This window comes from Alternaria hordeiaustralica, assembly GCF_023758085.1.
Source record: "Alternaria hordeiaustralica strain BMP 2776 chromosome Unknown scaffold_18, whole genome shotgun sequence".
Lineage (NCBI taxonomy): Eukaryota > Fungi > Ascomycota > Dothideomycetes > Pleosporales > Pleosporaceae > Alternaria > Alternaria hordeiaustralica.
This window is the reverse complement of record NW_026056790.1, coordinates 444,935-470,341: the sequence shown is the minus strand read 5'-3', so window position 1 is coordinate 470,341 and position 25,407 is coordinate 444,935. Positions and strand designations below refer to the sequence as shown.

Sequence of the window (25,407 nt, the reverse complement as noted above, 5' to 3'; positions counted from 1 at the left end):
CTATTCTAGAGCTTAGTAGATATAGTTAGAGTACTATTTATAGAGAAGTAGTTAAGGTTTTTCTTCTTTACCTTAAGTTAGGTAGTCTTTGCTATAGGCGTCTTCTTTACTAGAGCAGGTAAGCTAATGCTCTTAGCAGCTGTCTTAGCTTTCTTATTTTAGTAAGAGGCGCTCTTTATAGAAGGCTAAGACAGGTTCTCTAATAAGCCTAAGAGAATAGAATTATTAAGATTATTATACTTACGCTTTATAGTACTAGGCATTATAGAGAGCTTAGGTATTAATGCAAACTTATCTCTAAAATCTTTCTTAAGGTTATTCTTAACTCTAGCAAGAGGTTTATTCTTTATATTATTATTCTTATAGAAATAGCGTAAGAAACTAGTTATTATATAATTATAGGTAGTTATCTTAAAACTCTTCTTCTATATCTTCTTCTTCTATTTAATCTTATTAATCTTAGTCTACAGTACCTTAATAGAGTAATATAGAAAACTAAAGAATTAATTAAGTAGAATTAACTAAAGCTCTATCTGCACTAGATTATACTTCTAGAGTAACTTCGCTAACTCTTAGACGTTAAATATATTATTAATAAAGTAGATTATACTATAGCTATTAGAGGTAAATTACTCGTTAACCTACTAACAACGCACTATATTTAGTAGAAGAAAGTCTATCTACTTACTATTAGTCTTCTTAATAATAAAAGAGCTATCTACATTTATCTTCTACTTCTTATTCTTTCTATTACTAACTGTCTTATATTAATAGCGCAGCGTCTAGTAGAACTAGTAGATTACTACGCTACTAGAGTTATAGTAGTAACTACCTACTATAATACCCTCTATATAATATAAGGTATAGGCCTAAGCATAGTTACTATCTTTAAGAGTCTTCTTCTCTTTCTTGTCTAGAAAATACGCTTATTCTAGCGTCTAGTAGTATAGAAAGAAAAGTATTTTAGACTTCTTTTTAAGCTTTATAGCGTAGAGGTTCTTCTTAAGTATATAATAAACCTTATTAGAGCTAGTAGACTTAACGCTATAAGTGTTTTTAACGTTCTTATACTTTATAGTAGTTATTTTAATAACTTCTAGGTTACTCTAGTCTAAGTAGGTAGGCTTAGTAATATAGATAGAGCAACAGTTAATATCTACTATAAGCCTCTTCTTAACGTTAGACATGTAAATAGTAGCTTAATCTATAGACTACCTAGAAGCTATAACCTAGTATCTCTAGTTCTAAAGGTAAGTTACTACGCGTTTATTAAAAGCTACCTATAGGTCTATTTCTTTAGCGATAAAAGGTACTTTAAAGGTAAGCGCGTTATATTCTACGTCTCTAATAAAAGATTTGTCTAGTAGTGTAAAGGTAGCAAGAAAGTTAAAAGTAGTTTATTACTAGTAGAAGTTAAAGCTAAACTTCTTAATAAGGCTAGCGTTATAGACAGAGATCTTAGTAAAAACACTATCTCTCTTAACCTCTATCTAAAGACAGCCTTAAGCGTGCTTAATATAGATAATTCTAGTATAATAGACAGACTTAAGGTAGCGCCTTATATTCTAATTAACTAGAAGAGGTTTATCTATAAGCGTATACCTAAAGAAAGCCTTAGCAGCTATAGTTATATTCTATATATATTAAATCTTACTTATATAGAGCTCCGCTAGGTTTAAAGATAGAGCTAGAGCTTATAACTATGTATTAAAAGCTTATAATTTAAAAAGCAAGATAGTACAGAAGTTAGAATACGTAGCCTTTGCCTTAACATCTAATCTAGTACTTAACAGATCTTAGAGTGTATAGACAGCGTTTGTAAGAGCTACTAGAGTTAGTATAGTAGTGCTATGCTAAGCTATAGTGTTAATAGAGAGCGCAGCTTGTTACAAAGCACCTATAGTTAGAAATATAGTAGTAGTAGCTAATATTATGCGTAGAGACCTTAGAGGTAAGATAGTAGACTTATAATATTTAGTAATAGGCTTATAGAAAGGCAAAGATAGGTAAGAAAGCTTATATCTGCCTATATTTCTAGTATAGGCTCTATAGGCGCCTATATAGCTATAGCTATATATAATACAATAATTATAGAGAAGCGTAAAGTAAGATATAGTAAGATATAGGTATAGTTGCAAGACAAGTAGAGCATAGGCTTAGTATAATAGAAAAAGAGGGTTACTAGAGATATAGAAGAGACAGTTCTAACGTGTAGAAGAAATATTTTATATATAGAAAAGGTTATTATACTAGATAAGAGAGCAGCTAGCTCTCTACTAGAGCTTCTCTTACCTAAAGGCTAGAGCATAAGATTTATATAATAATAAGCCTAGTAGAGTAGTTAGATATATAATATAGGTAGAGTGCGAATAGTCGCGCTAGAGTATAATATATAGATATTATAAAATAGCATTTACTAGTTAACTATAGAAAGCTAAATATACTATAAGATATACTTAATATATAGTTTCTAGTATAGAATGCATTTAAAATATAAAGTCTAAGCTAAGAAGGCTAGAAAGAAAAGAATATCTCTACAAGCTATAGGTAATAGTAAGATAGACACTAAAAGTAAAAAGTCGCTAAGTACTAAAATAGAGTATACGCTAAAGAATAAAATAATATTACTATAAACGCCTAAAAAAGAAAACAAAAGTATTTTTACTAAGGCTAAAGCCTTAGTGTATATTAGCCTATTATAGGTAGACGTAATACTAGAGTAACTAGTGTTGCGCTCTTTTCTATAACAGCTAGTGCTAAGTTATTATTATACTAGCTACCTAGTATAAAGTGTAGAAGAGAGTTATTACTTAGAGGCGTAAGGTTAGCGTTAATAGAGTTATAGAGTGTAAGAATGCCTCTATAGTTAAGGTAGTCTTATAGCCTTAAGTTAGTTTATTAGCGTAAAGGTAATAGAGTATATAAAAAGGTTATTAATTACTCTATATCTAGTGTAGGTAAAGTAGCGTTATACGTAGGCTAATCTAGAGGTAGTAGATTAGTCTAATTATAAAGCAAGTGCGCAACCTTAAGTTATATAGCTAAACCTAGTACTAGTTTCTAAATCTATTAGTCTTAAGCTACCTATCTTACTTTATAATTCTAGAGGCGCTTTAGCTTACGCTGCTTCTACTCTATAAGAAAGAATTTATTATTAAAGTCTTTTTAGAGTTCTTAAGCTATATAGAGTTAAGCTATAGTTAGCTACTAGTTATAGACTAAACTTTAATTCTTCTACTTTACAAAGTATTTAAGCTACGCTATATTATTATTTACACGCCTCTTAATAATACGCTTAATAGGCTTAAGATTATAGTCGCTAGAGTTGTAAGTAATAGTAAAAGGTAGCTAGAGAAAAGTATAATAGTATAGATTCTATTCTATAGTGTAATAAAGCTCTAGCTATGCTGCATTTACAACGTTATAGATACAGAAACCTAGTAGTTGCTCTATATAGTACGCATTCTTACTAACCTTTTCTAACACTTAAAGTAGCCTAAAATATTAATACCTAATCTTATAAGAAAGGTTACCTTTAAGATAGTAACTCTTATAAAGATTTAGAGATACGTAATTACTAGGTTTTAAGTCTAAAGGCTAGTGCTATACGTTATAGTAACTCTTCTATATAACCTTAGTAAATATAAGAGCTTTCTTAGCTTCTTTCTAGTATTAAAAGTATAGAGAAGTATAGTCTTTCTTAGAGAGAGTCTGCTTCGCGTGCAGAAGATTAAAACCTTAGTAGAGGTTAAAACTTATTACGTACTTATAGAGAGTACATCTAAGTAAATAATTTACTATAGTGTTTATTAAGAACTAGATATAAGAGAGAACCTTAGTTTAGTCTACGTTCTAGTTAGCAGTAATAAAGAAACGTAGCGCGATACTAACAGTCTAATTAGTGCACTTAGACTAACTATTAGCCTTAAGATAGTAGGTAGCTGTAGTGTAGAATTAGGTGCCTATTATAGAGTACTAGTAGTAAAACATCCCTTTAATAAACGTAGAGGCCTAGTTACTAATAATTACGCGTTAGTTACTCTAGCTTATAAGGTAGTTAGTACAAGTTATTATAATAGACTATTCTTCTCTAGACTAATAGTCTTTACCTAGTATAACATTAATTATCTTTAACACTTAGCACGTCTTAGTAAGAATTGCGTTAAAACTATTAATAGTCTCTAGTAGATAGGTTATAATATTAATACACGCTACTTCAAAGAGATAAGTAGAGTAATTAATTAGCTTAAGAGAACTATAGAGCTTATAACGCTGTGTCTAGTTTACTATATAGTAGAGGCAAAACTTTATGTATATTCTTAAATACTTACTAAGTTTGCGTATAAAAAAGAAGGCCTTAACTTAGTTATAGGTATAGTTATAGTCTTAGTAATAGAACCTATTATAAGCGTGCTAGAAAACTTTATATATTATAGACTTAGAGATGCAAAGGCGCTTAGAGCTGTTATTACAGTTCTAATAGTATATAAGCTTATTCTTAAGAAGAAATTATAAACTTTATATTAGCTAAGACTTATTCTTATAGTTCTAGCGCTTACTAGAGATTATAGCTAGTACACGCGCCTAGAGTAAGTTATTAAAGTAGGCCTAGGCTAGCTATATCTTAAAGTTATTGTTAAGGTCTATAATAAGTATATAAAAGACGTAAGCTACATTATTAAGCATATTAGTCTTAAAATCTAACTCTAGTATAGCTATAGAAGTAAGGCAGGACAGTGCGTTAGAAATAAGGTAAAACCTACTAAGTCTATACCTAACGTTAAGATTAAACTACTAGAGGTAAACTAAGGCTTTAGCTAAGCGTAGATTTAGGCTCTTAAGTAAGTCTATTATAGTAAGTTAGCGCTATTAAGTAATAGCAGTAATAGCTGCATAGTTAGTAAAGATAAATATCTTTAGCGAGGCTTCTACTATATATCTTAGCTTCTTAACTACCTAACAGAGCCTAGCTATCTCTAGTTTAGTAGAAAAGTAATAGGTCTTAGCGCTAGATAGATACTTAGACAGAAAAATAATAAGCTAAATAGAGGACATAGAAAAGTTAGTAGAGCGCTTTAACTAAGCTGTAGGTAATAATTTATTATTATCGTACCTGTTAGAAACGTTAGAGTTAATTATAGTAGGTTTAAGGTTATCTAGTACATAATATACTATAAGAGCTATACTATACTATTTAGAAGAATCTACATTAATATATAGTGTACACTAAGTGTTATAGTATATAAGTTAGATAGAGCTTAACTAGAGTAACTAAATATTATTAAAAGCTTCTCTAATAGGCTCTTCTACTAGAATACAGGCCTTTACTACTACTATAGTTCTACTTCTACTCTTCTTCTTAGAAGCAAAACGTAGAAGCTTAGTCTTAAAATTAGTAAGTAGTTAAGAGATTTATACTAGATATAGAGTCTAAGTGTTAAGGTAGTTAATTACTCTATAATACATCTCTATATTCTTAGCGTTCTTAGAGAAGGCTATATTTTAGAGGGTAGTAATACGCTTGTCTATAGACGCAACTCTAAAAGCGTTAACTCTCTAACTAAGTAGTTTAACTAAGAGGTAGCTAATAAAAGCCTTTACTAGAGCTAAGAAAATTCTTATATTAGAAACCTAGTAGAAGAAACGCTTAAGGTGTAAGGCGTATTTATATAGAGTATAAGAATAGATAATAAAATTATCTATATAGGCCTTTGCAAATTTCTTTATATTCTATAGTATAATATTACTATAACGCTGCATATAGAAGACTAAGTTCTTATAGCCTATAGCGCATATATTTAGTATCTCTACTCTATAGTAGGTATTAATAGTAAAGTTATATTAATTCTTAGGTTAGACAGCAAATTAGTAGAAATAGAATAGTCTATCTACTATAGTAATATACTTAGCGCTCTATAGTTGTGTAATAATGTCTTACTAGGTTGTAAGAGAGTATAAGTTCTTAAGCGCCTAGTAGTTTACCTCTTTTATATTAAGAATAGGCTATTCTTTCTATTTAATAGAAGTAATAGAGCTACCTACGTTGTAAGTGTTAACCTTCTTCTATACTATAAACACTAGTATAGAGAAAGATATAGATAGCCTAGTAAGTTCTATCTTTTAATTATAAGTAAGCTTATTAAAGATAGCGTTAATAACTTTCTAGTTACGTAGACTACTCTAATAGACTTTTAAGAAAACCTTTATATCTTACTAACTATTCTTAAGAGTAATAGGTATCTAGAACTCTAGCGCAATATCTATAGTAGTACCTTAGTCTTTCTAAATATAGAGAAACAATATAGTCTTTTAAAGTAGTAACTCTACAGCTACTAGGTTACTAAAAATAGTAACACTATTAGTAGTCTTTACTTTCTTATTATGTATATAGTAGAGGTCTAGTATTACTACTAACCTATATTCTAATTAATTAATACTATATATAGCTTTAGCATTAAGTAGAACAGCGTGCCTAAGTAGTGTGTAGCGTAGTAGGCGTATAGAGGTCTTAGAGTTATTGCGTAAGACTATAGCGTTAGTGTCTACCTTTATAAGCATTACGTATACTAAGAAAACTAGTAAGAGCGCTTTAGTAGGCTTAAAGATATAGTTATAGGTATAGAAAAGAGAGTACCTAACGTGCACTAGTACCTTAATAGTAGATTAGAGAGGTATAGTAACTACTATAGTAGTTATTACCTTACGCTTCTTAAAGACGTTCTTATTCTTTAGAAGAATTAATAGTAGAGTAGTTATACTCTTATAGTAAGATTATTACATAGTACAGGCTTTAAGATTAAGAATAACCTATTAAAATACTAGCGTATCTATGCTAAGAAGTATATTAGGCGTAAGGTAGTTAATAATGTATGCCTAAACTTTCTATAGTGTAAGAACTCGCTTACTAGAGTTAGTACAAGAAGAGATATAGAGCGTAATATAGATAATCTCTATTACTATTATCTTTTCTAGCCTAGCGTGCGTATAGTAGATTAGTTTCTAGAGAACTTTCTAGATAGCTTTAGAGAAATTCTTTTAAATAAAGAACTTGTCTATAAGCGTAATACTAGCTCTAGTATCTAGATATACTTCTAGATTAGAGCCCTCTTAGCTAGAGCGTATAGTTATTTTTATTTAATACTAGTTTTGCACAGTAAGACCTCTATCTACTAGAGGTAGAGCTAAAGACTTTACAAGTTAAGTGCGCGTAAGCGTAGTAGAATCTACAGCTACCTAGTTTATTAGTATAAGTAAAATTAGAGGTAGCTATAGATTAGTATCTATAGTAACTATATAGACACTAAGGTAACAGTTATTACTAGAGTCTAAGAGGTAGTAGCTTTAAATATGTAAGTGCAACTAGTTATTAGAAACTAGATCTATACTACACTTGCAATAGTAAAACTAGTAGAGTTCTATAGTAGTCTGCTAAGTAGAATAAGTAAGTAAGAGTAGAATATAGTACGCGTCTTCGTCTTTATTAAAATCTTATATATAGATAAAGTTCTTGTTGTTCTATAGAGCCTAGCTAGAAGAGTTGCAATTATTAGAGTTATTATTAAGTAGAAAACTATTCTTAGTAGTAAAACAGCTAGAGTCTATAGAAAGACAGAAGTCTAGCAAAACGTACTTATACGTAGTAGTTATTTTCTTAAGCGTAGAGAACAGAGTAAGTGCAGATAATATAAGAGAAGGTAGTGTTAGTATAGCAAAGTAGCCTAAAGCTAAAAGATGTACGTTCTAGGTAAAAGTAGAGTTATAGTTATAGTATACTTTCTACACTTTGCTATACAGCTGCAACGTTGTACTAGACTACTAGATCTTTACGCAGGTACTATTATTTGCCTAGAACACTAGAGCAAAACTTTCTCTATAAGACTACTAGTTCTATAATTTAAACGTGCTTTACTAGCTACTCTAGTTATTTATCTAAGAAGAGTTGTTTACGTTTCGCTGTACATTCTAATTAGAGGTACTACTATAGTTGTAGCAAGTAGAGTTATTAAAGTAGAGGCCTAAGCTAGGTAGAGCAGAGTTACGCAACTAGTAACGCTTCTAATTAGGTATATTACGTATTAGATAACCTAAGCTACTATAACTCTAACTCTTAGAGCAACAATAGAGAGCTTACTTACTAGAGTTATATTCTACGTAGAAAATATTAACAAGAATATGCTTTTAGTTCTAGATTATAAGAAGAAACTTATTAAAGCTTATTATACTAATATTATTCTAAAGATAGACCTAGATCTAGGCGTTAAGCAGGTTCTATACTTAGAGAACGTATTAGTAGTTATTCTTATTTCTATACCTAGCATTCTAAGCAAGACGCTTAACTTGCAGAAACTATTTAGAGAGAGAGCGTTTATTTACAAGGTTCTAGAGTATAAGGCGCTTCTTCTAAAGCTTTCTTATTATAATAGCTAGCTAGATATAGAAATATATAAGCTTAACTTTCTATTAGTTAATTCTATTACCTCTAATAATATTCTTATAGTAGGTAAGGTTAAGGTTAGAGAAGTACTACTAGGCAGCAGTACCTTTAAAGCACTGCTAGAGGTTATATTAGACTATATACGCGGCTACTATTCTAGATATAATAGCTATCTTTATAGTGTTAATAAAGTTCTAGACGTTATAGAAGTTAGTCTTACTAGCTATCTTAAAGGTTTTATCTAGATACTTATGTTCTAGTATCTTAGGCTAGAAGTAGCTAATACGCTCTAGATAGAAACGCAGAGAGCCTTCTATTATAGTAACTCTTATATTATCTTTAGTAATCTTATTCTCTTTAGAGGTAAGAGCCTAGCCTACCTAATAATAATATAACAGCGTGTATAGTCTATAGGTACTATTATAAGAAAACGTTTAATAGCTACGTATAAGCCTAGCGCTCTTACTATAAGTAGGCTAGTAAGACTAATAGTGCTGTAGGTCTTACTTAAAACTATTATTGTAAAGGTAGTTACTAGATTTAGCGTAGTTAGCTTAGTAATAAAGCTATTATAGAGGTACCTAGTTAGTTAAAAGTTGCGCTAGCTCTACTCTACCTGTAATATAGCTATTATAATCTTCTCTAGTAGAATAATATACTGTATAGAAAGATTGCCTAGTTAGCACATAGAGCTAATAGCCTCGCAATATATCTACTAGATTAAGAAGGCGTTTAGTAATTAAGGTATTTGCGTTACTATTATTTAGAGTAAACTCTTACTAAGTAGAGAAACGCTTAGGTTACTACAGAGGTACTCTAGATAGTTGCTAGAAGTTAGGCCTAGAATTCTAAGCTAAATACTATATGTTGCTAGAGTTCTAGGTGCCTAAGCTATAGGTAGAGGCGTGTAGCCTAAGGTTATAGATAGATATAGGTAGTAGAGAATCCTAGCGTAGTTCTATATAGTCTACTACCTATATAAGTAGAATATATAGCCTTATGTTAGTTAGACCTAGTAGTAGAGAAGGCTATAGAGGGCCTAAGGTCTAAGATACAGTAGAGACTCTAGTAAGCTATAGCGCAATAGTAGTATAGAGAGTAGAGTTTATAAGGTAAAGATTTACTAGAAAAGCGTCTTGTAATGCAAGAGAGTTAGCAGGTACTACCTTATCTTTAGGTTAGAGACGCTAATCTATAGAGATCTTAGAGTATTTTAGATTATTAGATATATTTTACTTCTTATTCTGCTAGGCTCTCTTATTATATCTTTTCTATTATTACTTTATTAAGAGCTCTATAGATGCTATAATACCTTTAGAGAAGTTACTATTCTACCTCTATATAATAGTTTTAGCGACTAACTTAGTAGAGCTATTATCTCTTTATAGAAGTAAGACCTGTAATAAAGCTTATCTTAACAGAGTTAATAATAGCAAGTTCTAAGACTTATTACTATTAATATAAGAGGTCTTCTAATAGAAAAGCAATAGAAGTAGCTTAATAAAAGAGTTTGTAGAAGCAAAGAATATATATAAAAGAGCAGAGCTACTTAGAGAGGTAGCAATAGAGGCTAATTCTAGTAGAAGCAAGAGCGTAAGAGAAGAAAGTAATAACTATGTAGATATAGCTAGATAACTACTAGAGAGAACCTTAGAATATAGTAACAAGCTATAAGATAGAGAAACTGCAGCTAAAACAGCGTTTAATAATACCTATATAGTAGTACAAGAGTAGGTAGAGATCTAGAAACAAGTACGTAAGAGTAGCAGCTAATTAACTAGATCTTAAGATAGTGTCTAACTAGTAGATAATTAGGCAGATTTCTAGTTAGTAAAAACTTAGAAGGCGTAAAAGCCTATAGTGTTAGTCTAGAAGGTAGTAATTTCTTAGAGCACGTTTTTTTGTAAAGAGAATAACTCTTTAGTAGTAGTAACCTAGGTATAAGAGTATCTAAGTACTAGGTTAGCTTCTAGTAAAGGCTGTTGTAGAGAAGAGAGAAAACAAGTTTCTTTAGTAGAGAGAGTTACGCCTTATTATAACCTACTCTTAAAAGAGGTTAGAGTACTATAAATCTTAAGAATAGCTTATATAGTCTTAAGCATAGAGAGAGAGATAAGAGAAGAGTGCTAGAGAGAGCTATTAGTAAAGGCAATAATATTATAAGCGTAGACTACTACTACTTAAGCTAGAACTAGTAGGCCTTAGAACATAGAGGTAGTTCTAGGCGCTACGTAGCAGGCTTACCTAAGAGCGTAATACTTTAGTATAGAGGCTTAGGCAAGGCAGAGTAATATATAGTTAGTTATACTATAAAAAGGTAGTAGTAGAAGAGCTCTTGTACCTTAGTATAGGTAGTAGTAGTAGAGAATTAGTGTGCGTACAGGTTTAATTAGAGAATAGTAGAATTAGGTATATATTTAGAAGAAAGAGACTAAGTAGAGTATTAGTAGTAGTCTTAAACCTAGTAATAAGTTTAGAGAAAGTAAAAATATTCTAATACACTATTACCTCGCTAGATACAGAAAGAATAAGTAGTAACGTGTTAATTTGTTAGAAGTAGCGTATTATTAGAAATAGTTATTTAAGATTAGGCTTGCTATAGAAAGCGCAGATAGCTATTTATAGAAACAACTAGAGCCTAACAGAGTAGATAGATAGTTCTTATAGAAGGCAACGCCTAATTAAGAAAGTAAGAGTATAACTTCTAGTAGAAGGTAGGCTTAGAGATTATAAACGTAACAAAGATATACTAGTTGTAGTACAGCATTTCTTTAAGAGGCAAGATGCTATTAAAAGCTCCTTTAGTAATAACCTAGTAAGCCTAGTATAGGCGCAAGTAGAATATATTATATAAGTACAGAAGTTTTAACGTAGGCTAGAGCTAGTAATAGTTAAAGGTAGTGTGCGTGTTATTTATATCGCTAAGAAATATAGGTTGCTAGACTTAATAGTTACTTAAGAATATCTTCTACAAGCTAATAGTATTGTAGGCAAGGTATAGTTATAGATAGTAACTCTAGCAGTAATAGAACTATCTGCTTAAGATAGACCTTAGAGCGTTCTGTTCTTAACTACGCTGCTAGGTTGTATAGCAAGACTAAAGACAAGATTGTTTAAGTTATAGCTACTAACTATAAGGTATAAACAGATGTAAATTATATATAAGGTCTACCTAACTAATCTAAGAGAAGGTAAGAGCTATATATAACCCAGCACGGACTATCTATAGTTATGTGACATTAGAGGTCGCTGTCGAGGAGCCGGATTTCATACCCAAGAACTGCTTACGTCTTAACAGTCCCTATATGCTTCAGCCCAAGCCGATTTCAATAGAGACGACCGCAAACATCCTCAAACCTTTCGACTCATCTCGCTACTTGGATCGTTCCAAAGCCGCTCTGGGGCACGACCTCAACTACGAATGGATGAAAGAAGACCCAAGCTTCACCCAGTGGCTTTCACCTAATCAGGGTCAGCTAAGACTCCAGATCTTCGAAGCTGAAGGGCCCAAAATCAACAGGACGTCGGCAGCTTTGTTCGTTGTCGGTCAACTTCTTGATCACCAGTCACCAAGAGGTCACGTCAAGCCGCAGGTTCTCTACTTCTTCTGCCACCGTTCTGACTCCAAACGCAGCACTGCCAGTGCAGTGTTGAAGGGCTGGATGTATCAGCTTATCCAACAGCGGCCTGACATGATGAATGATTTCCACAAATATCTCTTCGAGGATAGCTTTTGCATGCCTGCTAATCTCAGCCAGGCAAGACTTATGTGGGCCTACCTACGACGCGCTACAAAGCAAGATGATGCAGGCTTGACATACTGTGTACTAGATGGCTTAGACGAATGCGACAAAGAGAGCAGAACTCTCCTTCTTGAGCTGCTAGATCGCCCACTTCCATACGAAGGCTGTCCGCAGACGAAACCCAGTTTCAAGGTCCTTATCACCGCTCGCGCTTCCCTTGGTGACGAAAGATATGCTACCGTCGACCTGAACCGTACCAAAGCCGCTTCAGCAGTGCCTATAAACCATTCGGATCCGCTACCAGATCAACTTCGTAATTTCAGTGTCGAAGACGAAGATAAGTTTGATGAACTAAAGCAGATTCTCGCTGCGCATGTCTATCCGCCAACTGTCGAACAGTTTGTCGCCATTTTCCCCGAGGGTGAACAATCTGCCATCCTGGCACTTCTCAAGTCTTTCCCGATCCCGGAACTAGTTGATACTGACTGTCTCGAATTTATACATTCAGAAGTATGGCCAGCGAACTCCCTGTCCAACGATAACGCGACTGTCCATGGAAAGCTTGCTCGGCATTATCTAAACATGATCAGCGCTGATCTGCCTAGCATCAGCATAGAAAACCTAGAAGGCGATGACCAGTCTGTCTGGACGTCGCAGATCTCCGCGAGGCTAAAATATGCTGTGAGCCACTGGGCTGACCATGTCAAGCTCTCTTTGGACACCTCGGCAGACCTCATGAACCTGATTTTGGGGACCTTCAACCCTAATTCCGACACCATAGAGAAGTGGTGGATCATGTTCATGACCTGGAATTACGACATTTCACAGTATTTCGACCTTGAGAAACACAACACCACACCGCTCCATCTCTTCGCGATGTTCGGTCTCTCAGAGCTTTTGCGCGCAGCTGGCCCGCCATCTCTGATTGCAGACTACATTATGACTGAAGACGCCCAAGGACTGGAGCCACTCGATGTTGCCATTCTGCACAATCACATCGACATAGCCAAGATACTTGTTGCCAGCCGGAAGCCGACCACGGACTTTCATTGTACGTTCGCGACAACGTCCAATGCAGAGCTAGAAAAGTTAATCTTCGAATTTCACGATGAACGGGTCAAGACACTAGAGAAGAGAGATGCTGAAATGATGTTACGGCACGCATCCTACACAGGACACCAAGAACTGCTCACGCAAACAATCAATTTCTTGAATCGAAAGTCACCGGTCGGCTTCTTCCCGCGCGATGATACGACAGAGTTAGAATTCATCATTGACTCTGGTGATCACCGCTTGCTGAAACCAATGTTGACTATCACCAACATACTGGCAAAAGCACAACACATCATCGAATGCACAGTCTCTCAACAAGAGCCACGCATGCTCGAGGAAGTTCTGAATAATAGGGTCATACAACACATGATCAAGAGTAGGCAAATCTGTCTTCGCCCGGCCTTGAACAGTGTGCTCATGAACAAGATCCCCTCGATGTCAGCATTGCTTCTGAATGAGCAGATAATGAACACACGGGATGACACCGGATACTTACCGTTACAAGTTGCTGTCCAGTACCCGAGCATTCACACCCTCAAGCTCTTTGCAGCGCTCCAAAATTTCGATTTCAATCACGGCACGATCGAGGAAGGCGTTGCGCTTAATCTCATGCTGCACAAAGCCGGCAAGAAGGTCGAGTTGGTCTACCTGAACGACATGCTAGCACGAGGTGCGCGCATGCGCTACGAACACTTCGGTTTGACCGCTCTCCATGTCGCTGCCGAGCTCGGCGAAACAGCGACTATGGAGACCCTTCTGGACAACTTGAACGACGACGAGATCAAGAATGATATCAACCGTGTGGTTAGCGCATGCCATAAGAGCAAAGGTCGTCAAGGTAAGACTGCGCTGGCTATCGCTTCTCTGCTGGGTCACGATGAGATCGTCCGCTTGCTTCTGAACAAGGGAGCGAATATCGCCGTGGTAGATGCCGACGGGAAGACTGCTGAAGACCTGGCGAGAGAGGCCGGGAAAGAGGATGTTGTGGGGGTATTTGAGGAATTCGAGGAGGACTTGATGGGTGGTGGGAGTCAAGGTAAGGGTGACGCGAAGAGTGGGGCTGAGGGCGAGGGCAAGGAGAAGAAGAAGAAGAAGGGAAAGGGCAGGGAAAAAGTAGTGGAGTAGTGCATCATGCCAATGGTAGATGCCATTCGTTTGAAAGAAAATCACTCGCTGTTCTCTAACCATCTTTCGCCCAACCATCTTTCGCCCTAGAATCCAAGCTGTCTTGGCTTGCTGTTCAACTCCGATCCGAAGCGTTCCCATAGAGCCGACGCAAAACCATACGCTGTACTTGACGCTTGACTGAACTAACCTCCGACATCTCTCACATCTAGCATCCATCAAACACCAACACCCAGTATCTTTGAACACACTCCGTACTGTTTGATCATCTGGATGATGGTGACAAAACCCCCTATAGTAGGCGCACCGTAGAGTAAGACCAAACTTGCGCGGTCCCAGTACGTGTGCCTGGCTATATCCTCAGGAGATACAGATTCTTGGAATCCACGCATTTTAATGGGTCGGCCGGTCATCTTTCTAAACATACGATCTTTGAAGCTAACATAGCTGGTCTGAACAGTCTGAGGTGGTTGGTCGTCGTCGCTCAAGACCAATCTAGGTATATCCCGTGTAGTATCGAACGGTATCCGTCTTACTGCCATAACGCCGATTCCATAAAACGCGCCGAGAACAAGCCAGCACATAATCCAGACTCGTTGCGCTAATGTGCTTTGGCCCTTGGTGAAGTTCGTCATGAGGCCAACCACTAGCATATGGATGCCAATTCCTGGGTAGATGCTCAAAGCACAAACCTTGTTCAAGTTCGATTGCCTCGCTTCGTGTTTCTCCACCTGGTAACTGTGCTCTTTGATCCGTCCGATAGTAACCAATGCACAGTTGTGTTTTTCTTGCAAGTCGTCTGAACAATTCGACCCAACGATGTAAGTGGATGCATAGTCTGGCCGCACTATATTCCCCAAAAGATTGACGAAACTCATTAAAGCGTATTGTATCACGGTGAGCCCATAGGCTGCATAGCCAAATTGCTCAACCTGGTTGCCTCTTGTCCTGTACAATGTATGAATACCGAAAAGGATTTGAACGATCGAGACAATCGCTTTGGCCCCGTTGTAACTGCAGGCGACTTCGTTTGTTGTCTTGTACCTTTTGCTGAATACGAACAAAAAGTCGTACCATTTCGACATCTGGTTGTTGTCTTTGCGCTTGGACCTGGACTCCTCTTCATCCTCTTCAAATTCTGTATAGTATGGAACACGTCTGAGCTCGAAGCCTTCAGGTAAACAAAGGCTGCCGTGGACTTTGAAACCCCTCCACAGATGACGTGGATGTATATGCTTCTGTGGATATCGAATCGTCCTCTGTTTTGGTGGAGCTGCAATCGTGTTCTGTTCAACGTCGACCTGGTCCTGTACCTTCCGGTCTTGAATGACTTCAGTATCAATGTTTCGTATATCTGAAAGCCCAGTCGCATCTTCCTCGGCTTGATTCGTTTTGACGACCATCAAAAGCGCGCCAGCTCGTGCTGCTGTTCTCAAGGGAGTCGTAGCAAATATCGCCCAGCTGAAGATAGCCTCGAGGCCAAGGCCAAGACCAGAAAGAGGGAAAATCAGCGCTTCGATCAGATTGAGAACTTGATCGACGGTGCTGACGCCTGGTGGAGACGCTACTGTGGCAACGTGCGCAAGATAGTTTCCGAGGACGAAGACCAAGATGTCGTACCACTCGGCCGGCCGGCAGAGTAGAGAGCAGTCGCCATTGTGCCAGAGCCCCGGAACATTGATGGGGCACTCATCATTGGTTGAATTCATGGCGAACTCTCGTAAGCTTTAGGTAGTGACCTGATAAGAGTTCTGCACAAGGCTGAAAGAAGATGTTGCAACTTTGGAAGTTTTGGACTCAGCGCAGCACGCTGCAGTTTCTTATACCTCTCAAACGAGTTCAGCTGCGGGCGTCCTTGGCGGGTAACCCCACGCCGACAAGGCTGAGATTCACACCGATCTCTCGAACAGGGCGCAAGCACACGACGCCACAGTCCGCGATCCAGTATTGACTCGAACGGTCTGCATAGGAGACAATAAGGGCTCGAAAGCGTTCTCCTCGAACAAAACAACATCCCTTCTCGATGATGGGCTTCCAGACGATCTATGATAGCACTTGGGCGCACCCCCCTGCGCATCCGAGTGGCAAGGCTGAAGATTACGCGCACATCAACATGCTTAAGAAAGTGGTAGCACTTTCAGCTGAGGACTTTACCCCGCTTTGAGCCCCGAAATGGCATGCAGGCTACGGTCATGGCGCCAATCATCCTGCTGGCAAAAACGCCTCCTTGTCGGTGAGTATACGAGTAGGGGCTAAGCTATGGTACTGACATTAGTGAAGCGCTTGATGCAGGGTACATCAATGGTCAGATGTCCGCCCCTGGCTATCTTTTCGAAAACGCGTGTGCGGATCGCACGATCTTGGGAACTGGTAACATAGCATTCCGCTTGTGCATACACAAGAAGAGCAACGCGTTAATCCAGGATCTTTCGCTGAAATTATCACACCATACAAGAGAAAGACTAGACATCTACCCTTAGAAAACAATCGAAGCACACAAGCTAGACGCCTACCTTGCGTCAAGGTTTTGCTAACTTCGATTCTGATACTGATGTAGTCTACAGAACACCGGAAGACTCCCAACTACTATTCCGCATCGTTCCTAAACGGTATCACTTCATCAACCGTACCAAAGCCAGCCCTTCGCACCACAGAAACACTGTCCTCCAACCGCTCCGTTCCAGACGCAGTCTGCACACCTGACTGCGAACCATTATCATTCTGCGCATCGACAAGCCCATTATGCCCACTCAGAAGCGTATCAGTCTCCTTAACCTCATCCCCACTAACTTCAACGAGTTCTCCAAACCTAACTTCCATCCCACGCAGCTCCTCCGAAACATTCTCGTATCCGCCCAGCGTACCCGAGCCTCTCATAACCACCGCTTCGAGTGAACCGCGTCCAGTAGTCGTCATAAGAAGCTGCATGAAACCTCCATTGATAGCCGAGACGCCGTGGTTTTGGACGTAGAGAGCTACGAGTCCTAGCGCTAGGATTGGTATGGCGAGTGCAAGTGAGAGGCCATATGGTAGGAAGAAGGCGAGTTTGTTCTCGAAGCGGTAGATGTTGAAAGTACGGGTCTCTGTTCCGTTGACGATGTCGAAGCGTTGGTTTAGGGCTAGTGCTGAGATTGTGGTGTTGATGAGGAGCTCGTTGGCCATGTCAGGGTCGAATGCCGGGCAGTCATAACTCAGATCGATATCATGCAGTCGTTGCTCGAAAACACCGAGGTCCCAGATCGCATCTGATACACCAGTGTCCCCCGCTGACGAACCTTCGGCTTCAAGCACGCATGTTTCCACGACAGTACCATTTCCAGTCGTGTAAGGTTTCGTCTCGTTCGACATGTTGGGATACTCAAAATTGCTTATAATGACCCTTGTTCCAGGCTGATTGAGATTCGAGGCAAAGCTCTGGTAAATTGATATAGCGTCGGAAAGCTGTGACCATTGCTCAAAACTTCCGTTGAAGTCGCCAAAACGTATCGCATATGCCGGTAGAGATGTTTCGTCTCCAATCACATAAGAGATGTGTTGTGCTCCGCCAACGTGTGAGATGGTGACGTGATATCTCGCTATCCTTGGCTGACACACTGTTTCGGTTGTAGGTACAACAATATGTATGCCAGAGTCCGGGAAGTCGACGACCTGTGCATATGTATCTAGCGAGTGATCACGTATGGGCTTCCATGTGTCTTTGTCCAAACATGGCCAGTACTGTGGCTTTTCTTCATAGTGGCCGACCCGGTAGGTGATCGATGTATTCCCAGGGAAAACGTCTAACCTCTCGTAGTTTCTCAACTCGCAGCTGGACTCGGGATATTCTATCTGCCAGATATCCCCCGGACGATTCAGAATCCAATTGCTGGGGCTTAGTTGCAAGATTGTGCTTTCCAGGGAGCGATTCTTAGTCTCGCAATCTAGTGTGGTTCCCAGAAAATTGAGTTCATACGATGTATTCTCTCTGCTTGCTTGCCTCATCCTCGACATCTCGCCCGCAATTAAGTTTGAGCGTATGATATGATCCATAGTAGCGCTCATGCTATAGATAAGTTAGTATATACCAAATATGACCTTGGCAACGCTGTGGTTTGGTTGGAACGAGATGGACTAACTATCGTGTCGGATAACAATCTTGTAGCAACGACGGATTCTGTACCGCTTCCGGGAACGGCGGATTACATCCGTAGCATGTACGTAGTTCCCCACAATCACACGGACAAGCTATTGGGACTATAAGATTGCCGTCCGTAATGTCTTGGAGATTCCTATGGTGAAAGACGGACACATTGAAGCTTTGACCGATTGAGGAAAGTTGTAGTCCGACGACTAGAGTGCCCGGAGGATATAACATTGCAATAGGTACAAGCCAGCAAAACATAGCTACGCCGACAAGTATTGGCGTTTTGAAGTACAAGTGGTAGTTGAGAAGGCGCAGCGGATTTGTTTGCATTTGGAAAAGATCTTCGATTAGGCTGATCTGCATATTGTAAGCTTCGGCTCGCTAGCTAGACTGGGGAGAATAGTACCTTGAGAGCACGCTTCCTGAAAGTCGCCCAAAGGTATTGTGTATAGCATGTTGTAATGCTCGCTACAAGTGCAGCACGAAACGCGGTGACTAACACTAGCGATACCGTAGTAGCGTAGGCTTGTGGGACTGTCGTGGTCTTTGCGGAGGGCATAGAGCCTGAGAATATAATACGACCGTCGAGGTATGCGAAGAAGCAGTAGTGCGTTGCTGCACTGATGAAAGCTGATTAGACGCTGTTAGTATCGTGGAACAAGCTGACTTTCAACACTACATATCATACTTACATATAAAGTAGAAGCCTAGTATCGTGACAGGCGTTATCCATGTCGGTTTCCACCTGGGGCGTTTACCGAGCAGAGAGCCAGGCGAGTGCCTGATGGAACTTCTAGTTTGTTCTGAAGAAGCAGGTGCTTCCAACGATTCCAAGGCTGCGTCTGAAAATGGAGATGGAGTGGGAGTCGAGACTGGGTCAAAACTTGATCGAAGCACTGGGCTCACGTTGAAGCATGAGCCAATGGACTCAGTTCGCGATCTCGTTGCGGTCTCATATGGTTCATGAGGCTCATTTGGTTCGAGTTGACGTCCGCTCACGGCGGTCTCCTGGGACGAGGAGTCCGTATACGGGTGCATTGTTCACGGTAGATTGATATCTCCGGTCGCTTCGAAGATAGCTGCTAAGGTAGGGGGAGAAATTTCAGGACGGCTTGCAGAGGTTCTCTTAACGCTGAATCTAGTATCAGATCGAGTGGCACAGCAGGTAATCCGGCTGATTAGGGGGCCTGCCAATGATTCGGCCCCACCATCCCTGTCAGTGAGATGCATGTCAGCGCTGCGATTGTACTCTCTATTACTACCATATCATTCGATCCGATCTGCCGTTCCTGAGTAAAGAGACCGTCATGCCATGTGTCGGTGTCGATCAAAAGTATTGCGGAATGCGTTCCCACTTGAGTGGGTACCCCTTAAATGCGACACGTGCATGTCGCGCCAGAAGCCCACCACAGGCTACAGTGCCTTGAACCTGCCATCGCAAATTGTTCGTGGCCTGTCCTTCATTCCACTATGCGACAGGCGGGCGAATGCGGAAGGAAGCAAATGGTTTTATTGGGTTCGAAAAGTTTTCGCAACACTGTGCGACGGAAAAGAGTCGGCTGGCAGCGATTTCGATGTGCAAAGAGAAGGAGCAGCACGCAAGCGAACGTGGCAACGTGTAGATGACCAAATGTCGGCGCCGCCTACTTCAGATTAGCTGGATTATTCGAGTTCTGGTGGGCGCAGTGCTTTTGCGGCACACGGTGTGTATAGCAGGGGACAATGACGCGGGCGTCAAGCACATGTAGTTAGCGCATAATTGGACCCTGCCCAGCCCCGCGCTTCTCCAGGGGCCTTGGAGGAGATGGCCTGCTCACACTCCAACAGCAACAGCCTCGCATATACCCATACTGCCAGCATCGACAATCACTTGCGCACTTCCTTACTGTCAGAATTATCCTTGATACCGGGCTGTCCTATCAACTAGATTCAGGTGCTGGCCGCTTAAGCAATCACAGATTAGCAGGTACGATGATGATCCCATCCAGCGTGTTCTGCTGGGATGATATTGAGTCACTACACTGGATCCCTCGATGTTGTGCTTTTCCACCTAAAGCACCGAGCTAATTCGATTGTAGACGTCATTGGCCATGATCCATCGCGAATAAGCCACCCATGAGTTCCGAATTCGCACTACACCCTCTACGTTGAAGGCCTCTCGAACGAGGGCTATCGCAACCGAAAAAACTCGATCAGATGGGACACCCGGCAGCAGCAGAAGTGGAATGGTCTATCGCGGCAGAAAGAAAACCATAGCCTTTCAACATAGCCTTTCAACATAGCCTTCCACCCTTCCGATTCGGGACTGCTACTGAGGTCGCAGATTTGCGGCGCACCCTCGACGATAGCAAGGCCCGATGACACACCTTTCATTACGAGCGCCTCGCACGTCCCCTGCGACTGCTCCCAGGGGATCGAGTCATCGCTCGTGCCATGAACAACGAAGGTCGGCGTCTTGTACTGGCCTATTACAATCTGTGCGCGCGGGCTGGCTCAGATGATTTCCTCTAATGCAGGCTGTGGGAGAAATGCATCACCCTACAAAGATCCACACACCTTATACAAGGAAAAGACTGAGCAGGCCTAGAGCCTACATCAACGTTAGGCCACCTACTTTGTAGGTTTCTACGTTAATGTAGGCTGCAGACCTGTTTAGCTTTTTCCTAGGATGACGTGCACAACATGAGAGCTCGCACATTTGGACGATTCCGGAGAAAGTTCCAGCTAAGTGCTGAGGACTAATCACCATCAACGATATTGTAAGATACTACAATGGTATGGCGAGTTCGAGTGATGCTGGATTTGGGACCTTCGCCGCTGCTATGCTATGGTTGAGTGGGTGCAAGTACTATGGAAGTCAGAGAGAGTACCATGGAAGTAGGGGCAAGTACCATAGAAGTGCAGCTACTAGCAACCCGAAACCTCCGAAAAGATTCTGTTAACCTGCACCAAACTTCAGAACGTCAACACAAACAGAAAATCAGCAACGCAAACAACATGAAGTGGACGAAAGAAATCATCCGCGCGCGAAACACCCTCCTCAGAAAGCATTATGCGCAATTCGACGGTCTTCTTGAAGATGGACCGGAGTGGAATACGCTAGCCCGTTCCGGAACAGTATGGGACAAGATCTACCAGATACGAAATGCAGCACCCTGGAGAGATGCGCAACACCAAATGCGTCGAGAGCTTGCATACTTAGATACGCTGCGAAAGGATTTCCAGCCAAGAGCTGAGAACACATCACCATCAAAGATCTTGCAAGATGCTACAATGTTTTGTAGTAACGTACTTGCTAATTTTTCTTGGAGAAGCTGCGCCATAGAATACAACAGTCTATCGTTAGCGACCGCAAAGAAGGTCGAAGCGGCCATACAGTTGCAAAAAGACGGTGGAAGCGCGTTGCTCAACGCGATGAATTTGCGGCTTCCATCCTCGAGCGAGTTGATAAAACTCGACAACGGCGAGGAGTCCAAGGAGATAGAGTATCTCGAACTGCGCAACAACAGTGTTGCACTACAGGCTGTACTATCGAGTACCTATATCGAGCGAGCATCAACCCCGGAGAACCTCCTAGAGGACATACGGATGATATCAAGGATACTGTTTCGGGGCATGCAAATGCCGTTCAAGGCTGGCTTAATCCGCCACATGCCAGTCCAGGTTCAGTCGAACCCAAAGGCCATATTCCCCTATCCAGGCGAAGTGGAAGCGAATCTGGAGCGGTGGTCGAAGTTTGCTGCGCACGACCAAGAAGACATACATCCTCTGATAAAGGGTGTATGGGACACTCTGTACTACGTCAGCGTCCACCCATTCCCAGATGGCAACGGCCGAACATCACGCCTCTTGTTCGCTACACACGTCGCCAGACATGGCATGATCCCTGCTATATGCACCGACGGGCTCTCAACAGAGCAGTACCTTAAGAATGTGCACAGCGCCAGGACAAATCCGCTCCCATGGTGCAAGGATGTGATCCTCGCGCAAATCGACGTGCTGGAGAAACAACGGTGATATCAACCCGCTTATTATCAAAAGGAGGACATGAGACGTCGAGGCCAAGTCAGATAATGCTTAGCATACCTATGCAACCAGACTGCGACACGGCATACTCGAGGATCCATCTGAGGAAGGTTGCGTTCTCAGAATAGTGGCGTCCACCGACTGAACAGGGTACTGCCTTCTTGATCGCAGACCTTATTATGCCGAAGGCTTTGGCAACACCCCAAAAGGCGAGCTGGTTTGGCGAGATGCCGCAAGACAATTGCACAACGTGCGACGTGCCTACCCAATGATTGAACAGTACATATAGGCACCGGGAAATATACGCTTCTTGAGCTTTTCGAGGGATGTGTATCATGTTGCCACTGTTCATGCTCTGAGTTATAGTTGTGCGTTGCTACTGTATCGCCATATTATCATTTCACCGCGAACCTTCCCCACGTCTCACCCGCTCCATGCCACGCGTCTACGTGCATCTGTCCCACCGCAACCCTCTCATACGCGTCGCCTGCCGAGCGCACGAGCATGACGTTGTAAGTACACCACTCTGCATCGCGGAAAGCTTGATCGTACACCTCTTCGTCTGAGAAATATCCATTATCCGAGAGATAAGAGATGACTGGCCCGTTCTTTGTGAGACTATTGTTCGACTTCCAAGCCGAAAGCGCGAGGAGCTTCAGGTCTCCACTGGCGATGGACAGCGCATGTTCTTGCGGAAGGCCTATGAGCATGCCGCAGCGACGTTTATTGCTGTCGAAGACGTAGTATGAGTCTTCAGTGATGGGGCTAGATGTGCTCTGGAATGGGTCAAAAAGTCCTTTCGGAACCTTGGTGAGTTCGAACGCTTTAAGAGGGACGCTCATACACTCGAACACAATCGTAGCTGGCATGGCGAGCTGATGTTTGGCGAGCGGCTTGAACAACGAGCTTATCGGCCTATGCCCTGGGCGCACGAGGTCTACGTACCGGACTCGCCCGATCCAGCCCGACCAGCTCCAGCTTGGCTGCTGTGAGGCAGTCAATCTTCGCTCGATGGTGGTAACAGGAGTCCAAAGTAATGCGAGATCCAGAAGGGGAGTCGGGAGGCCGCCGACAAACGGCCAATCGAACATACGAGCTAGCATAGTTTGAATTCCGGTGAAAGCGTTGATGACATCGTCCGGGTATCCCATTCTCTTTGCCGAATATTCTGCGACGATCTCTTCGTACCAACGAAACTCGTCCAGTGGACTATATGTGCCAGCACGAGTAGTTCTCGATTTGAGTTCTACGCTAGTCGTGCGCATCTTGTCCAGTGTATAGAAACTGGTGTCATCGCTGATATATCTGTCTTCGCAGAGGAGTTGCTTCTTGCAGTGAAAGTATACCTGTTCACCGAGGAAGTATATGCTTCGGTTCGATAGTAGTCGTTCCTGGAATGTCCAGGCGCGCGTGTTGTAAATACAGTCGACGTCTACACCATCGTAGGTGTGATTAGCCAACATGTTCTCTAGCGATGATCGCTCCACCATGTGTAGTCCAGGGGTGACGAAGGTTGCGGTGGTGTTGCGGGCCGTAGGCGGAATGCCGGGTAGGCCGGCGTCGGCGGAGTCTCCGTTTAGAGCCACTATCGTGGCCATAGCGCAGCTGTAAATTGCGCACATCTGGGCGAGGGCGCTCGCTTTGTTGGCAGCGTCATCTTGGATGATGCACTGAGTTTCGTAAGTGGAGGCCCAAATTGATCATGCTGAATTTGCCTACCATTGTATCAACCCATAAGTATCGCTCACCCAGGCTCTTGACAAAGGTCATTGCGTCCCTGATGGTTCGGGTCAAAGGCTGCTTGGAGAGAGTTCCGGGCTGGCGCAACTGGTCGTAATTCTCCATCAGGGTCAGGAACTGTTTCGAAGCGCCCCAAACGTAAGTCAAGGCGAAATACCGATCCTTGAAGTTCCCAACAGCGAGAGAATCATGGATAACATCCAGAAGTAAAAGCGGCCCAGTATCAGTAACTGTCGTCTGGTGTTTATTGCAGGTATGGCCGTGATCTTTTTCGCAGTCACCAAGCCAACTCTTGATCAACTCCACATCCGCCCAGTGATGTCTTACTGTCCGACTGTAATCTGATTTGTGAACCTTGAATTCCTTCAAGGCCGCCTCACACTCCTGCGGATCCAGATCGTCATCATGTAGAAACACACACGTTGTTAGCCCGTTGAAATCTCCAGGATACTTCTGCGCATCAACCGATGGACTTTGATCTCTTCCTTGTTGTCTCTGGAACTCTCCAGTGCGGAGAACATGACGGCAACAGTCGCAATAGAGAATAGGCTCGGTGAGATGCTGGTATTCATCGTATTCTCTGAAGCCATTGTTCAGCCAGGCTGACGTACCAATGCTAGCGAAGCCCGTACGCTCGTTTTCTTCTAGAGCTATCTGGCATGGCACGCACAGCTCTCCTCCGTTGATACCATCTTTCAATTGTCGGATCGCGGCGCGGGAGTACGAGTTGAACATCGCCAGGCATTGTTACTTGAGCATGAACAGGTTGTATCAAGCTGCTCTCAAGGCTGCGGGGAGTGGTGCCGAGATGGAGACCTTGTTGCGTGCTTTTGTGCGGGGCACATACGCTAAGCCAACCTAGGAAATGCCACGCACGGTCTGTGCAGCAAAGGGAGAGATACCAACCCTCGCCCATGGCATGATGGCATAGCTTTCACCCTTTCACTTAGAGGCCACGTCGCTAATTGAAAAGGCTGACCCTTTGCAGTGTTGTCATTCGCGCAGCAGCCTCGTCTCCAAGGCACCGGCGAATTGGACGAGGACCTGGGTGGCTGCCATCGTCGCCATGTAGCAGCAAGCAAACTGTGCGAACATTAACAGTCCTCTGCCGCGTGTGATGGAAGGCATCTACGGTGGTGATGTGCGGGTGTTGCTGGTGATGG

General features: G+C 41.4%; 4 protein-coding genes across 4 annotated transcripts; 2 read left to right on the top strand and 2 right to left on the bottom strand.

Annotated features, from left to right (window-relative positions):
• Window positions 1-11,739: 11,739 nt before the first annotated feature.
• Window positions 11,740-14,355, top strand: J4E84_007885 (uncharacterized protein; the record flags this gene model as incomplete). The annotated part of the gene is made up of 1 exon (XM_049390463.1): window positions 11,740-14,355. One exon carries the CDS (start codon window positions 11,740-11,742, stop codon window positions 14,353-14,355), a length of 2,616 nt encoding a protein of 871 aa, XP_049241923.1.
• A 2,586-nt stretch (window positions 14,356-16,941) lies between these two features.
• On the bottom strand, window positions 16,942-17,703 carry J4E84_007884 (uncharacterized protein; the record flags this gene model as incomplete). The annotated part of the gene is made up of 1 exon (XM_049390462.1): window positions 16,942-17,703. One exon carries the CDS (start codon window positions 17,701-17,703, stop codon window positions 16,942-16,944), a length of 762 nt encoding a protein of 253 aa, XP_049241922.1.
• A 3,772-nt stretch (window positions 17,704-21,475) lies between these two features.
• On the top strand, window positions 21,476-22,495 carry J4E84_007883 (uncharacterized protein; the record flags this gene model as incomplete). Its single annotated transcript, XM_049390461.1, has 1 exon — window positions 21,476-22,495. One exon carries the CDS (start codon window positions 21,476-21,478, stop codon window positions 22,493-22,495), a length of 1,020 nt encoding a protein of 339 aa, XP_049241921.1.
• A 404-nt stretch (window positions 22,496-22,899) lies between these two features.
• J4E84_007882 (uncharacterized protein) lies at window positions 22,900-24,274 on the bottom strand (the record flags this gene model as incomplete). Its single annotated transcript, XM_049390460.1, has 2 exons — window positions 22,900-24,174; window positions 24,266-24,274. 2 exons carry the CDS (start codon window positions 24,272-24,274, stop codon window positions 22,900-22,902), a joined length of 1,284 nt encoding a protein of 427 aa, XP_049241920.1.
• Between the last annotated feature and the right edge of the window lie 1,133 nt (window positions 24,275-25,407).